The following is a 14,585-nucleotide window of genomic DNA, read 5'->3' on the forward strand; positions in this document are numbered from 1 at the left end:
TGTCCGTCGGTGCCGGTGTCGGGCAGGGTGTCCGTCGGTGCCGGTGTCGGGCAGGGTGTCCGTGAGTGTCGGTGTCGGGCAGGGTGTCCGTGAGTGTCGGTGTCGGGCAGGGTGAGTGTCGGTGTCGGGCAGGGTGAGTGTCGGTGTCGGGCAGGGTGAGTGTCGGTGTCGGGCAGGGTGAGTGTCGGTGTCGGGCAGGGTGTCCGTGAGTGTCGGTGTCGGGCAGGGTGTCCGTGAGTGTCGGTGTCGGGCAGGGTGTCCGTGAGTGTCGGTGTCGGGCAGGGTGTCCGTGAGTGTCGGTGTCGGGCAGGGTGTCCGTGAGTGTCGGTGTCGGGCAGGGTGTCCGTGAGTGTCGGTGTCGGGCAGGGTGTCCGTGAGTGTCGGTGTCGGGCAGGGTGTCCGTGAGTGTCGGTGTCGGGCAGGGTGTCCGTGAGTGTCGGTGTCGGGCAGGGTGTCCGTGAGTGTCGGTGTCGGGCAGGGTGTCCGTCGGTGCCGGTGTCGGGCAGGGTGTACGTCGGTGCCGGTGTCGGGCAGGGTGTCCGTCGGTGCCGGTGTCGGGCAGGGTGTCCGTCGGTGCCGGTGTCGGGCAGGGTGTCCGTCGGTGCCGGTGTCGGGCAGGGTGTCCGTGAGTGTCGGTGTCGGGCAGGGTGTCCGTCGGTGCCGGGCAGGGTGAGTGTCGGTGTCGGGCAGGGTGAGTGTCGGTGTCGGGCAGGGTGAGTGTCGGTGTCGGGCAGGGTGAGTGTCGGTGTCGGGCAGGGTGAGTGTCGGTGTCGGGCAGGGTGAGTGTCGGGCAGGGCAGGGTGTCCGTCGGTGCCGGTGTCGGGCAGGGCGTCCGTCGGTGCCGGTGTCGGGCAGGGCGTCCGCCGGTGTCGGTGCCGGGCAGGGCGTCCGTCGGTGTCGGTGCCGGGCAGGGCGTCCGTGAGTGTCGGTGTCGGGCAGGGTGTCCGTCGGTGCCGTTGTCGGTGTCGGGCAGGGTGTCCGTCGGTGCCGTTGTCGGTGTCGGGCAGGGTGCCCGTCGGTGTCGGGCAGGCCTCCCGTCTGTGGCGGTGTCGGGCAGGCTGCCCGTCGGTGTCGGTGCCGGGCAGGGTATCCGTCTGTGTCGGGCAGGGTGTCTGTCGGTGCCGGTGTCGGGCAGGGTGTCAGTCGGTGCCGTTGTCGGTGTCGGGCAGGGTGTCAGTCGGTGCCGTTGTCGGTGTCGGGCAGGCCTCCCGTCTGTGTCGGTGTCGGGCAGGCCTCCCGTCTGTGTCGGTGTCGGGCAGGGTGTCTGTCGGTGCCGTTGTCGGTGTCGTGTTGCGTGTCCGTCTGTGCCGGTGTCGGGCAGGGTGTCCATCAGTGCCGGGCAGGGTGTCCGTCGGTGCCAGTGTCGGGCAGGGTGTCCGTCGGTGCCAGTGTCGGGCAGGGTGTCCCTCGGTGTTGTTGTCGGTGTCGGGTGCCTGTTGGTGTCGGTGTCGGGCAGGGTTTCCATCGGTGTTGTTCTCGGTGTCGGGCAGGATGCGTGTGCCCGTCGGTGTCGGGGTGAGTGCCTGTCGTGCCCAGGTTTGCTCGTGATGTGCGCTCCCCCGTTGGCCCGTCAGCTCGTTTTCATAGTTGTCAGTGTCCCTTTCATAATTATTTTATTGAGGTTACACTTACTTACAGTAAAATGACTGTGGTCCAGTTCCCTAATTTTTCTCCTGATGTTTGACTCTGTCAATAGGAGTGGTTTTCAAATTGTTTTCCTCTCTTCCTCCTCATTCTCCTCTCATTTACGTCATTGCTGTGATTGGTCTGCTCAGCCCATGTGACCTTGACGTTTGACTGTCAATGGAAGGGATTTTCAATTTTGTTTTTGTTGTTTTTTATTCCCCCACTGACTGTCTGTCGTTAGAAGCATTATGTTTTCAGGTTGCCCGTCTCCGTGCCAATTTTCTCTCTTCTCTGTAACCACTTATCCAATTGATACAAAATTTTCAGCATCGGTGTGACTGCTCATGTGGAATGTTGTAATGAGAATTATGATGTCATGGGTCACGTGATGTGGCAGCCATGTTGAAAAAAAAAAGTTTGGACTTGTGCATCTCTGAAACCGCACCATGGAAAAAATTGAAAGTTGGTGCATGTCAAGTACTCCCCACCGGAAATAAATCTGATGATATCATAGGTGGCTTCATTTTAATGTCATTATTGCATACATTAAACGCTTTATCCGATCAGGATGAAAAATTTTGAAGGTCATCTTGGGCTAAATTGTATGTGGGGAAAAATATTGATGACATCATCGGTCACATGGATCGGCAGCCATATATATATATTTATTTTTAAACATAAAAACTTTCAAAAATCTTCACTGAAATGGCTGAACAGATTGAGGTGAAACTTTACACCAATGATTGCCTATCTATGAGGAACAAAAGTTCACCTTTGACGTCATAGGTCACATGGTTTGGCAGCTATGATTTTGTTTTGAAGAATAAACCTATAAGAATATCCTTCTCCAGAGCGATTTGACAGACCGAGGGGAAACTTCACCCACGTCTTCCTCAAGCCTTGGTGATAGCAGGGTGTTCACTAATAATTGATCGGTTACATCGTCTTGCAGCCATGTTGGATTGAACGAGAATCTTAAAAAAATATTTCTCTTTAACCACTTCATCAATCGACATGAAACGTCACAGTTATGATCTATTAGGGATGGGGAATATATGTTTTAAATTTCAACCAGATCAGTTGCATGGTTTGGCAGTCAGAATTATTTAATTTTTTTGAATCTGGGTTCAGGAATTTTAATCAAACTTGGTACAAGTGTTTCTAATGATGTAATAATGTGGGCGGAGGAATATTTGTCGACGTCGTGACGTCGAAGAGTGTTGTTCTGCTTTTTAATGAAAATGTCCTCCTCCAGATGGTTGGGAATCTCTATGTTAACACAATGTCTGTCATGCTTTATTGCCTTAAATATAATCGGATCTTTCTTTGACTTTGACTTTTATTTTGATCTGTCATTTTATATTTGATTATGTTCTTTTGTGTATTGTGTTTTTGGTTTTTTGGGGCTTTTAGATGCCGTTAAGTGGTTGTGGTTGGCAGGTGGGACTTCTGTTGCAATTAATTTTCAAAGGCATTCCCGATCTCAATTTGTTTTGCTTATAGATATATATCTTTTTCTATCCCAATCGCAGATGTCCGTGGCTGGCTCATTCGGTTTCACCTGCAATTCCAATATACAATGGTCTGGTGTTCCTGTTTGTCCTTGCAAACTTTACCATGTCCACCTTCATGGATCCTGGTATATTTCCTCGGGGTGAGATACTTTATATTATGTTGAAGTCACTGAGATAGTCATGTATTTTTTTTGTTGTTTTGTTTATTATCAATACTGTATTATTGATATGACTTTGTCCCTTTGTCATGATTGCAATCTCCTCTCTCACACCTCAGTGTATAGTCACACAATCTTGAAGGTATAATTACCTCTGCCATCGAAGGTAGACGGAGGTTATGTTTTCACTCCTGTCTGTCTGTTTGTTTGTTTGTTTGTTTGTGAGCATGATATCTGAAAAAGTTGTGGACGGATTCGGATGAAATTTGGTGGACACGGGTGTGTGACAAGGACTGAATGATTTGATTTTGGTGAAGATCCAGATCCAGAGACGAGAATTTTAAAATAGATTTTTCATTATTGGGAGATAGGGCCAAAAACGGTATACGAGGTCCGTCTAAAAAGTAACGGGACTGACTTCACAGAAATTTTATTCCAAAATATATATTGAAATCACAACTTGTCCCCTTCAAAATAGTTTCCCTGCAGTCTCACACACTTGTCCATCCTCTTCTTCCATGCTTCTATGCACCCCCAGAAGGCTTCTTCTGGAATCCTCCGGAGCTCTGTCATCACGGCCGTTTTGATGGCCTCCACATCAGGAAATCGGGTCCCCTTTATCACCCCCTTGAGCTTGGAGAATAGGAAAAAAATCAGAAGGGGCCAAGTCTGGCGAATACGGGGGTTGCTCCAGAGTTGGCACGTTCCCCTCTGCCAGAAACTGTCAGATGCTCAGGGCACTGTGAGCAGGGGCGTTGTCATGGTGGAGCACCCAGGCGTTGTTCTCCCAAAGATCCCTCCTCTTGTCCCGGACTGATCTCATGAGGCCCTGGAGGATCTCCTTGTGCACGTATTGATTCACTGTTTGACCCTGTGGTAGAAACTTGAAGTGGACGATGCCCTTGATATCAAAAAAGTGATTAGCATCACCTTGACCTTCGACTTCGACATCCTTGCTTTCTTTGGTCTTGGTGATTCCGGACTTTTCCACTGATGACTCTGCCGTTTGGTCTCAGGATCATATTCGAATATCCACGATTAATCGCCAGTAATGACCCCCGAGCAGGGTCTGGATCGTCCTCGAGGCGCTCGATAATGTCTTGACAGACGGTGACTCTTTGCTGTTTCTGGTCCTCAGACAACAGCTTGGGGACCATCTTTGCGCACACCTTGCGCATTTCGAGATTTTCAGTGATGATGCTTCAGACAGTGTCCTTGTTGATGGAAAGTTCCTCAGAAATCATCTACATGCACCATCTGCTCCACACGCTCGATGTTGTCCGCCATTCTGCTCGTTGAAGGTCTTCCAGACCATGGATCGTCTTCAACCTCCTCCCATCCCTCTTTGAACCTCTTGTGCCATTCAAATGCACATGTACATGACATCGTTTCTTCCCCCCATAGACTTGCTGCAGCATTGCGAAGAATTCGGAAGGTGTTTTGCCAAGCTTGGCAAGAAAATTCAGATTGGCTCTCTGCTCACGACTCAGCGCGACGCCTCAGACTCGACAACGTGTAAAGCACGACCTGTAAAAAAAATCACACAATGAGCGCAGTCAACCATCACCAATCACACATATTGCTGGAATGTTCCGAAAGACTGTGACACAACCCGTTCATTCAAGTTGTGTAAGTGGAGCACACAGCAGGCTCAGTCCCATTACTTTTTAGATGGATCTCGTATGGCACGCTATCTCAAAAAGTTCTGGACTGATTCAGACAAAACTTATTGGATGATTTGGGTTGGTGACCAGACCAAGCCGATATACATTTTAGTTATGGTCTTGATGCAGACCCGTCCTGTCGGTGGAATACAAAGCGTAAACTGTTCAGCCTGGCAGAGGTATTTTCTGTACCGAGTGCCATTCCAGCTTGGAATGCTTTGCAATTGGCCGATTCCACGTCACTCGCGTTACATTTATGGGACGTTTGGCTACTTTGGCGTTTCACAACTTAATTGGTTATTGATCAATCTAAATTCATACCATCATACAACAACTTCGGGGGTAAAGTCGACTCAATAATGTAAATAAAAACTCAACCTGTTATTAAAAAAAATAAAAAGACTCAACTTTGCTCTAAAAGTCTCCTCAAGCTGTAGTATTCACCACACAAGTTCCGTTCTTTGTGCTGGCGGCCGTACGAGTGCAAGCAAATCATGAAAAACAGTTTTTCTTGAAGTCATCACATATTTTAGGCAGGAGAGGCATATAATTAGAGTAAGGTACTGTCCACCACTCATGTTACCTCACTCACATTACTTCTCTTTACATCTTCAACACAACATAAATTGGAAGGTGTGTAAGTATGACAACCATTGTTCAAATCTTTATGCCAAAGACAACATTAACTGGAAAGTATCTAAAAATGCAAAGCCCGTCCGCCTTGTATTGAGACCGCTTCTTCTTCTTTTTGCTAAACATGATGAAAACAGCTAAAAAAACAAAAAAAAACAATTATTGACTATTTTAGGTGCTGTTGACCTTTTGACCTCAAAGGCATTAGGCTTCAGTGACCCAACAGGCAAACCCTGCTCAAATTGCAAGTTGATCAGATGGAAATTGACGATTTTGTGACCTTGACGGAACGTCTTGCGCTCAAATTGGGTCACTGACATTGATATGTTATGCAACCTTGACCTTTGACCTTGTGATCTCAAAAATGACAAAAAAACAATCAGCCTCCAGCTTTTAATTTGTGAACCAATTAATTGACCCAATGTGCAAATTCTTACATTTTCAGGTCAATTGGATGAAAATTGACGATTTTATGTGATGGTCCCAATGGATGGATGAACCTTTTGAGCAAATCATTACTTTGTCTTCTCCATATTCTCATCATAAAGCTTTGTTTAAAATTTTATGACAAAATTTCAAATGGTAAAAAGGTACAGTCCAGACAGGCACACAGACAGATACATACAAGTGAATGCAAAACCTCATCTCCCGCTGCATGCGGGACAGGCTAAAAAACACACTTTTGTATCATTTCAAGTAGCCGCATATGCTGTGGATACATTTTAACACATCAGCACCTTTAAGCAGAGATGTCAACAAGTCATCTGAGCCAAGTCTCAAGTTTTTGAGGGTAAGTCTTCAGTCACTGTAGTATTACTTCAGTCTTCAACAACATGTGTCGTCCCACAAGGGAAAACATTAGATGAATATTAATGTTTTAAAGGACTCCTCCCCCCCCCAAAAAAACACACACACACACACTTTTTAATGTTTCTGGTTCGGTGGGATAGAGAGGGAGAGAATAGGGCAGAGAGTGTGGGGGGGGGGAGTGGGTGGGGAGAAGAGCAGAGGAGAGGCAGGAGAGTGAGAGAGAAGGAGGGGTGGGAGGGTATAGGGGTAGAGGAAGAGAGGATGAGGAAAGTGAGGGGGTAGCTGGGGGGGAGTTGAGGTCTTGGTCACATTTTTCATTATGTGAAATTTCCATGGGTTCCTGATAGCTTGTACTCCAAGGTTTATAAGTAAACTATCAAGGAATTAAGACAGTGCATCATTTATTGCAATATATGTTCTGAAAAGTTGTTTAACTCAAGTATTTACTTGCCAACTTCATACAGTGGACATTTTTGGCTTTGTTCCCAGCAAAAAATATGTTTCTGTTAAATTTGCTCCTCATATCTCATGTACCTATTTGAGCACATGGACATGAGACTAGTCAGTAACCTCAGGTTATGTTTAAATGGTTCACAAATAGAACCAAAGCATTCAATGCAGAGGTTAATCAAGCCATGTAAGGAAGGAACAGGTAAGGATATTTTAATAATTTACTTGTATTTTTATTATATATGTTAAAATGAAAAGTGTAACTTGTTAGTTTAAATCATTGTCTTTTAAGACACCGTACTTTATGCTTTCCTTTTCTTACCCATCAGTAGATGGGTATAAAATTATTTCAAAGGCCTTAAATATCCCTTGGAGCACAGTCAAGACAATCATTAAGAATTGAAAAGTGTATCGTACCACCATGACTGCCTAAAGAAGGCAGTCCCTTCAAACTGGATGACCAAGCAAGGAGGAGACAGATCAGAGAGGCCACTAAGAGGCCAATGGCAACTTTGAAAGAGCTACATGCCTTTATGGCAAAGTCTGGTCACTGTGTGTATGTGACAACAATATCCCAAGCACTTCACAAGTCGAGCCTGTATGGAAGGGTGTCAAAGAAGGAAGCCATTAATGCTCAAAAATGTCCACCTTGAGTCCTGTTTGAGGAATTCAAAAAATCATTCTGGAGATTCTGAAGCCATGTGGCAAAAAGTTTTGTGTTCTGACAAAACCAAGATGGAACTTTTTGGCCTAAATGCAAAATGTTAGGTTTGTCACAAACACAGCACAGCACATCATACAATGACCACCATCCATCCTGTGAAGGATGGTGGTGGCAGCATCATGTTATGGGGATGTTTCTCATCTGCACGGACTGGGTTACTTGTCAGAATAGAAGGTAAAATGGATGGAGCAAAATACAGAAAAACCCTCAAGGAAAACCTGCTGCCCTCTGCAAAAAGCGGATATTGGACGGAAGTTCACCTTTCATCATGACAACGACCCGAAGCACAGAGCCAAAGCTACACTGGAGTGGCTAAGGTACAAAAAGATAAATGTCCTTGAGTGGCCCAGTCAGAGCCCCGACTTAAATCCAATTGAAAATACTTGGCATGACTTGAAGAGTACTGTCCATCAACGCTCCCCACACACCTCGACAGAGCTTGAACAGTTTTGCACAGAAGAATGGGTGAATATTGCCCAATCAAGATGTGCAAAGTTGCTGGAGACCCATCCCAACTGTCTCACTGCTGTAATTGCTGTCAAAGGTGCTTCCACCAAGTATTAACTCAGGGGGGTGGATACTTGTCCAACCAAGATATTCTCGTTTTGTATTTTTAATTAATTTTCTGAAATTTGTAGAATTTGTTTATTCACTTGGAAGTTGTGGGTTACAATGTGTAAATAAAGGTGGAAAAAGTCTGATTTAATGTAACTTAATTTAAGGCTCCAAGGCAACAAAAGGTGAAAATTTTGAAAGGGGGTGTAAACTTTCTGTAGGCACTGTACGTGTATGTGGAAAAAATATACAATATGATGGTCAGGATCTGGTTATAAGATTTCAAGATTCGCAACAAGTTGTAAAATGGGGCAACGAAAACAATTGTGCACTGTGCCGATGCAAGCTCTTCTTAAATTGTTGAATGATAAGTAACATTCAGTCGTTACTTATCCAATCTCAACCAAACTTGCCAGGGGGACTAAGGGTCATGCAACGGAGGTTGAAGCAACTTGACCTGTCCCCCCTCCCCAAGGGAGATTTCCGCCTTGGGCGAACTCCCTGTTAAAGTGTATAAATAGCTCAGATAGCGTTTTGTGGAGGCATTGTACCTACTTGAAGTAAATATGATTATAACCACAAACAGTTTCTGTCATTTCTTTCCAATACAAGGTATGATTACCGTTTTAAGCAGTCGCTACTGAAAGAAATTTGGAGCAAACCAGGGGTGTTTTCCACTACCAATAAGCTTCCTATCTTTTGTTAACCCAGCCATTCCTTATCAATCGTTTCAATGGAGTGTTTGTTTGAGTTCTTAAGCCACTTGGTGAGCGCTCTACAAGCTGATTGGTGATGGAACACTCCCCCCGATGTCCGTGAGGCATTCTATGCTTATTGCGTTTCTCTCAGATTAAGGGATCCGAGCTGTGTCAACTTGCTCGGCCTCTGGGTAAGGTGCTCAAATGAGTCTTTGCACATGAATGAAGTATCCCATTGCCTCTCAGAATTTTGTGCACTGTACATGGATTGTTTGTTACATATATTGAGGCCTCACATGTCATTTCTCCCAGCCATGGCTTCAAGTGTGATGTATGATTTGATATATATCCTATATATTATTTCTGTTAACATCTGCATGTAATTTGACCTTTCTCCTCTGAAACTGCTGGACGGATTGTCACCACTTTCGGCATGCGGGTGGTCTGTGGTCTAATGAACAGCATGGGCTATGTGAGATCGCGCCAGACGGACAGGTTTGGGAATTTTTGGCGATTTTTCTAATTTTTACATTCGTTTGCATGGCGACGTATGACGTCACCGTGGAGAGGCGTCATGACGTCATGACATCATCGGTCATTCGCTGACGACATTACGTCTGTCGTCGACAGACCGTCACCGCTGAGAGGCGTAATGCCACTCCGAGAAAACAGAATCTGCAATGTAAAACCCTCTTCTGCACATGCTGACTACCTCAGAAGGTGAATTTGACACAAAAAATGTAACAAGAAACATTCTATATAAAGAAATTCGAGAAATCACATTATGAACACTGGATATATTGACGTCCTAACGAACCCTCACTTTTGAAACTTCGCGCAGAGCATGGGTTTGGCTCGTGTGTGTATATATAAATGTGTGTGTGTGTGTGTGTGTATATATATATATATATATATATATATATATATATATATATATATATATATATATATATATATATATATATATATATATATATATATACACATTTTTGCTCCGATATCTTTTCAGCCTTATTGTGACCTTGATTTGATGCATAACCCCATTCGTAATGCACACTCGCCTCTAAGTTGTCTCGCTTGGGTTAGAGTCTCAACCCAGCTGTAAACTTTCATCCCAGTGTTTCACAGGCAGGGTGATTCAGCAATGTGTGCCGTCCCTTGGATAGATGTTAAGCAGGTGCCCCACCTGCTGGCATAAGTTTGGTGTACATTAAAGATCCCACGGTGTCCTTCACGAAGAGTAGGTGAGCTATAGCTTGCACACTGAACAAATTCCAATTCCTGTTCTGAACTTAGTCAAATGCGAGGACTGGCCAGCTGGTTCATGAAAGACTTTGACCAAGCTTCCCACGGCCAAGCCGACAAGAACATGGGAATAATTGTGGGCATCGAATAACAATAATAATAATAACCCGCTGCCATCCCCCTGTCCTCGCCCCCATGGTCGCTTCTTTTGGGAGCAGGTGTTTCTAGTGTCTAAAAGACAATTAATTGCGATGAAGAGATACATGTATGTTTCAACTGTTTAAATACCTCATACTTCAAAAGGAAAATCTATGAAGTTATTATAAGCTTTATTTATTTATAGTGTAGCAGCATAGCAAACATGTTGTGCATTTTGTTGTGCATAAATAAATAAATAAAATAATAGTGGGGTGGCTTAGCCCAAATATTCAAAAGAATTGTGCATTTTGTGATACAAGCACCAAATTTGGCACAAATGTACATTAATATGTTGCAAACATTTTCAGATATTGGGCCACTTGAAATTCTCTCTTTATGTCCGCCATATTGGATTTCAAAATGGCCGCCACTTGAAATCTACATTTGCTATTATCTCTGAACGTAATGCAGCTATTGACTTGATTCTGGTATCTAAATGTATGTTTTTGGGGGCAAGGAATCCAATGGTACCATTTTCAACTTAATATTATCTATCACAGTCTGTTATATAATTTTATTTGGAAATTATCTCGGCAAATATTGGATTCAACACAATACTTTGAAAAGAATGTCTTAGTTCTGTAAATATAAATAAAAAAACTATACTAAATTACTAGTAACAACTCAGACAAGCTCATATATATATATATATATATATATATATATATATATATATATATATATATATATATATATATATATATATATATATATATATATATATATATATATATATATATATATACTGGCAGTCTAAAATATAAATTCACATCAAGTGACTGCAGCAGCACTGTACATCCTGCAACACCGTGCCTACAACCACTACTGTCTAGGAGAAACCAGGGATGCAGAGGACCTTCCGGAGTTTGAAGACTGGTGTTGCCAGAGAGGAGAAGACATCCCCCAGTTTCACTACTGGGCAACTGTGCTGGAACTAGAACTGTTGGTTCTAGTGTATGTGCGTTCTCTCAGGCAGGGATCGTTAATGATGTACCTCGATGCTCTGACAGACCTGGTCCCCTGGTTCCATGCACTGGATCACACCCACTATGCTAGGTGGATACCAGTGCACCTGAAGGACATGGCCGAACTCACCATCAAACGCCCAGATGTAGCCAGGAAATTCAGGGAAAGCCACTTCACCGTTCAGAAAACACAAAGGGTGTTCTCTTCAATCCCGATTGACCAGGCACATGAGCAGAATAATGCCTGCATCAAAGGAGACGGTAGAGCAGTTGGGCTCACTGACAACCCTAGTGCCCTAGGTCGCTGGATGGTTATGGGACCAGAAGTTGCCAGGGTGATCGAAGAATTCCAGGATGGGAACCAACACTGGAGACGGCAAACAGCAGACACACGTCATCATGATCAGATTCCAAGTGTACAGGCCTCATTTGTGAAGGATGTTCACTCTCTCGTCGGTGTCATAGAGGAGATGGGCAACCCATTCGAGGAGGAGAGTCAGGATGTAGTCAAACTGGACACAAAGGAGATCGCAGATCCTGCTGCTGTGGAGACCGTGATGAATCCCAAGAGGATTGGCCAAGAGCAGTTGGAGGCTTTCACCAGAGAGTGTCTGTTGGACAGAACAAAGGCAGTGGACGCACCCATTCCTCGTAACAAGCTGAAGGTGTTCAGCACTTCCACTCCAAGAAGCCAGAGCATAGGTCAGCAACAGCTCTCCTCCATCAAGAATGACCGTGAACTCTTCGCACGCCTGTACATTGGCTGCCAGACGAGGGATGGAAACCTTGAGGAGTTCTTTTGTCACGAGAATCAGGCATGTCCTCCTGCATTGTCTGATGGTGGAAGCCTCTGCACTGGTACCAAGAGTGATCTCCTCACATGCTTGGAAGAAGTCTCCGACACAAAGACAGAGACTCCTGTCACGACCTGTATTGTGCTTGATGGAGCAGCCATCGTCCAGATGCTGAAGCCGGCTGCATCAAAGACCTTTGAAGAGTATGCACAACAGATCTTCATCCCATATATGTCCACGAAGCTGCAAACAGTGTCACGCCTGGATCTGGTCTGGGATACTTACCCTGCTGATTCACTGAAAGGTAGTACACGTGCAAAGCGGGGACAAGGCGGGGACCAGGCTAACTGAGGCAGCTCACAGCTGCATTGAGCTGGTTTCTTGCAAGTGCAAGAAAGGGTGTGTGAGGCGCTGCAAGTGCAAAAAGGCTGCCCTTCAGTGCACAGCCCTCTGTGTGTGTGAAGGGGACTGCACATGACGATGAGTCAACAACATACATGTACTTGTGGCAATGCTGAACTTGTTAACATGACACTGTTTATGTACACGTATCTTCAGTACCGGTATATACCTAGCCTCAGAAACCAGTACACCTAACCTCAAAAACTAGACCATGTAGCATGTCAGTATTATACCTAAGACATTTACAGAACTAAGACGTTCTTTTCAAAGTATTGTGTTGAATCCAATATTTGCCGAGATAATTTCCAAATAAAATTATATAACAGACTGTGATAGATAATATTAAGTTGAAAATGGTACCATTGGATTCCTTGCCCCCAAAAACATACATTTAGATACCAGAATCAAGTCAATAGCTGCATTACGTCCAGAGATAATAGCAAATGTAGATTTCAAGTGGCGGCCATTTTGAAATCCAATATGGCGGACATAAAGAGAGAATTTCAAGTGGCCCAATATCTGAAAATGTTTGCAACATATTAATGTACATTTGTGCCAAATTTGGTGCTTGTATCACAAAATGCACAATTCTTTTGAATATTTGGGCTAAGCCACCCCACTATTATTTTATTTATTTATTGTCTTCGACATTCAAATGTATACATGTACATGATGTATCCTGTCTGCAGTTCATAATTCATCATTGGGCAGAGGTTTTGCAACTTTGAAGTGACCACGGATATTTATCCGGACAGGCTCATTCAGTCTCCTTATAATCTGAGATCATTTTTTTTTTTTAAGATGTTATAAAAAAAAAAGTGTATATATATATATATATATATATATATATATATATATATATATATATATATATATATATATATATATATATATATATAATATATATATATATATATATATATATATATATATATATATATATTGCACTCATGTCTGAAGGAAGCGGTTCAGTGTAGCATTTTTAATATGAAATAGGCAAAGCCTATAAACGAATGGTAGCCTTTAGAATCACCCTTGAGAACTACCCTGTGAAACCCTCTCGAGCAGTGTTTATCAACCGGGGTTCCCCGGAACCCTTGGGTTCCGCATGAGGTCGCTAAGGGTTCCACGAGAAACAGTAATAAATAGGCGAATGTATTTTTGAGTAGTTTTTGTTTGATTTAATATTCGTAATTTTACTATACATGTACGGCATATTGTTGGAAACTCCTTGGTTATTATAATAGAGGCTTCAACCTCTTATATTATTTACAATTATAACAACCATAGGGAATGTATTTAACGATGTCTATATGGCGCCAGTGTGAAACCGCCCTCACTGGTTAGTGGACGTCCTGTACGCGGCGGATTCGTGTATCATTGAGTGACTGACTCAAGTTCGGGACGTATGCACGGTGTCCATCTATCTTCTCTGTGCTTCCTAGCGCGAAGTCTCGATCTCTCTCTCTCGATCTCTCTCTCTCTCTCGATCTCTCTCTCTCGATCTCTCTCTCTCGATCTCTCTCTCTCGATCTCTCTCTCTCGATCTCTCTCTCTCGATCTCTCTCTCTCGATCTCTCTCTCTCGATCTCTCTCTCTCTCTCTCGATCTCTCTCTCTCTCGATCTCTCTCTCTCTCTCTCGATCTCTCTCTCTCTCGATCTCTCTCTCTCTCGATCTCTCTCTCTCTCTCTCTCTCTCTCTCTCTCTCTCTCGATCTCTCTCTCTCTCTCTCGATCTCTCTCTCTCTCTCTCGATCTCTCTCTCTCTCTCGATCTCTCTCTCTCTCTCGATCTCTCTCTCTCTCTCGATCTCTCGATCTCGATCTCGATCTCGATCTCGATCTCGATCTCGATCTCGATCTCGATCTCGATCTCGATCTCTCGATCTCTCGATCTCTCGATCTCTCGATCTCTCGATCTCTCGATCTCTCGATCTCTCGATCTCTCGATCTCTCGATCTCTCGATCTCTCGATCTCTCGATCTCTCGATCTCTCGATATCTCGATATCTCGATATCTCGATATCTCGATATCTCGATATCTCGATATCTCGATATCTCGATATCTCGATATCTCGATATCTCGATATCTCGATATCTCGATATCTCGATATCTCGATATCTCGATATCTCGATATCTCGATATCTCG

The 14,585-nt window shown here is 44.3% G+C and overlaps 1 protein-coding gene across 3 annotated transcripts in view; it reads left to right on the forward strand.

Annotated features, from left to right (window-relative positions):
* The window catches only part of LOC147008938 (palmitoyltransferase ZDHHC5-like), a 172,199-nt gene that overhangs the window by 11,147 nt on the left and 146,467 nt on the right, over positions 1 to 14,585 (forward strand). For 2 of the 3 annotated variants that reach the window (XM_085863827.1, XM_085863828.1), the window contains exon 2: positions 3,159 to 3,280. In XM_085863827.1, coding sequence (XP_085719953.1) covers positions 3,159 to 3,280 — 122 coding nt within the window. Of the gene's footprint in view, positions 1 to 3,158; positions 3,281 to 9,294; positions 9,328 to 9,462; positions 9,553 to 14,585 lie in introns of those variants that run through there. The other variant, XM_085863830.1, reaches the window with a different exon arrangement.

This window comes from Eptatretus burgeri, chromosome 18 (genome assembly GCF_056783735.1).
Source record: "Eptatretus burgeri isolate ZD-2024b chromosome 18, Ebu_testis_v1, whole genome shotgun sequence".
NCBI lineage: Eukaryota > Metazoa > Chordata > Myxini > Myxiniformes > Myxinidae > Eptatretus > Eptatretus burgeri.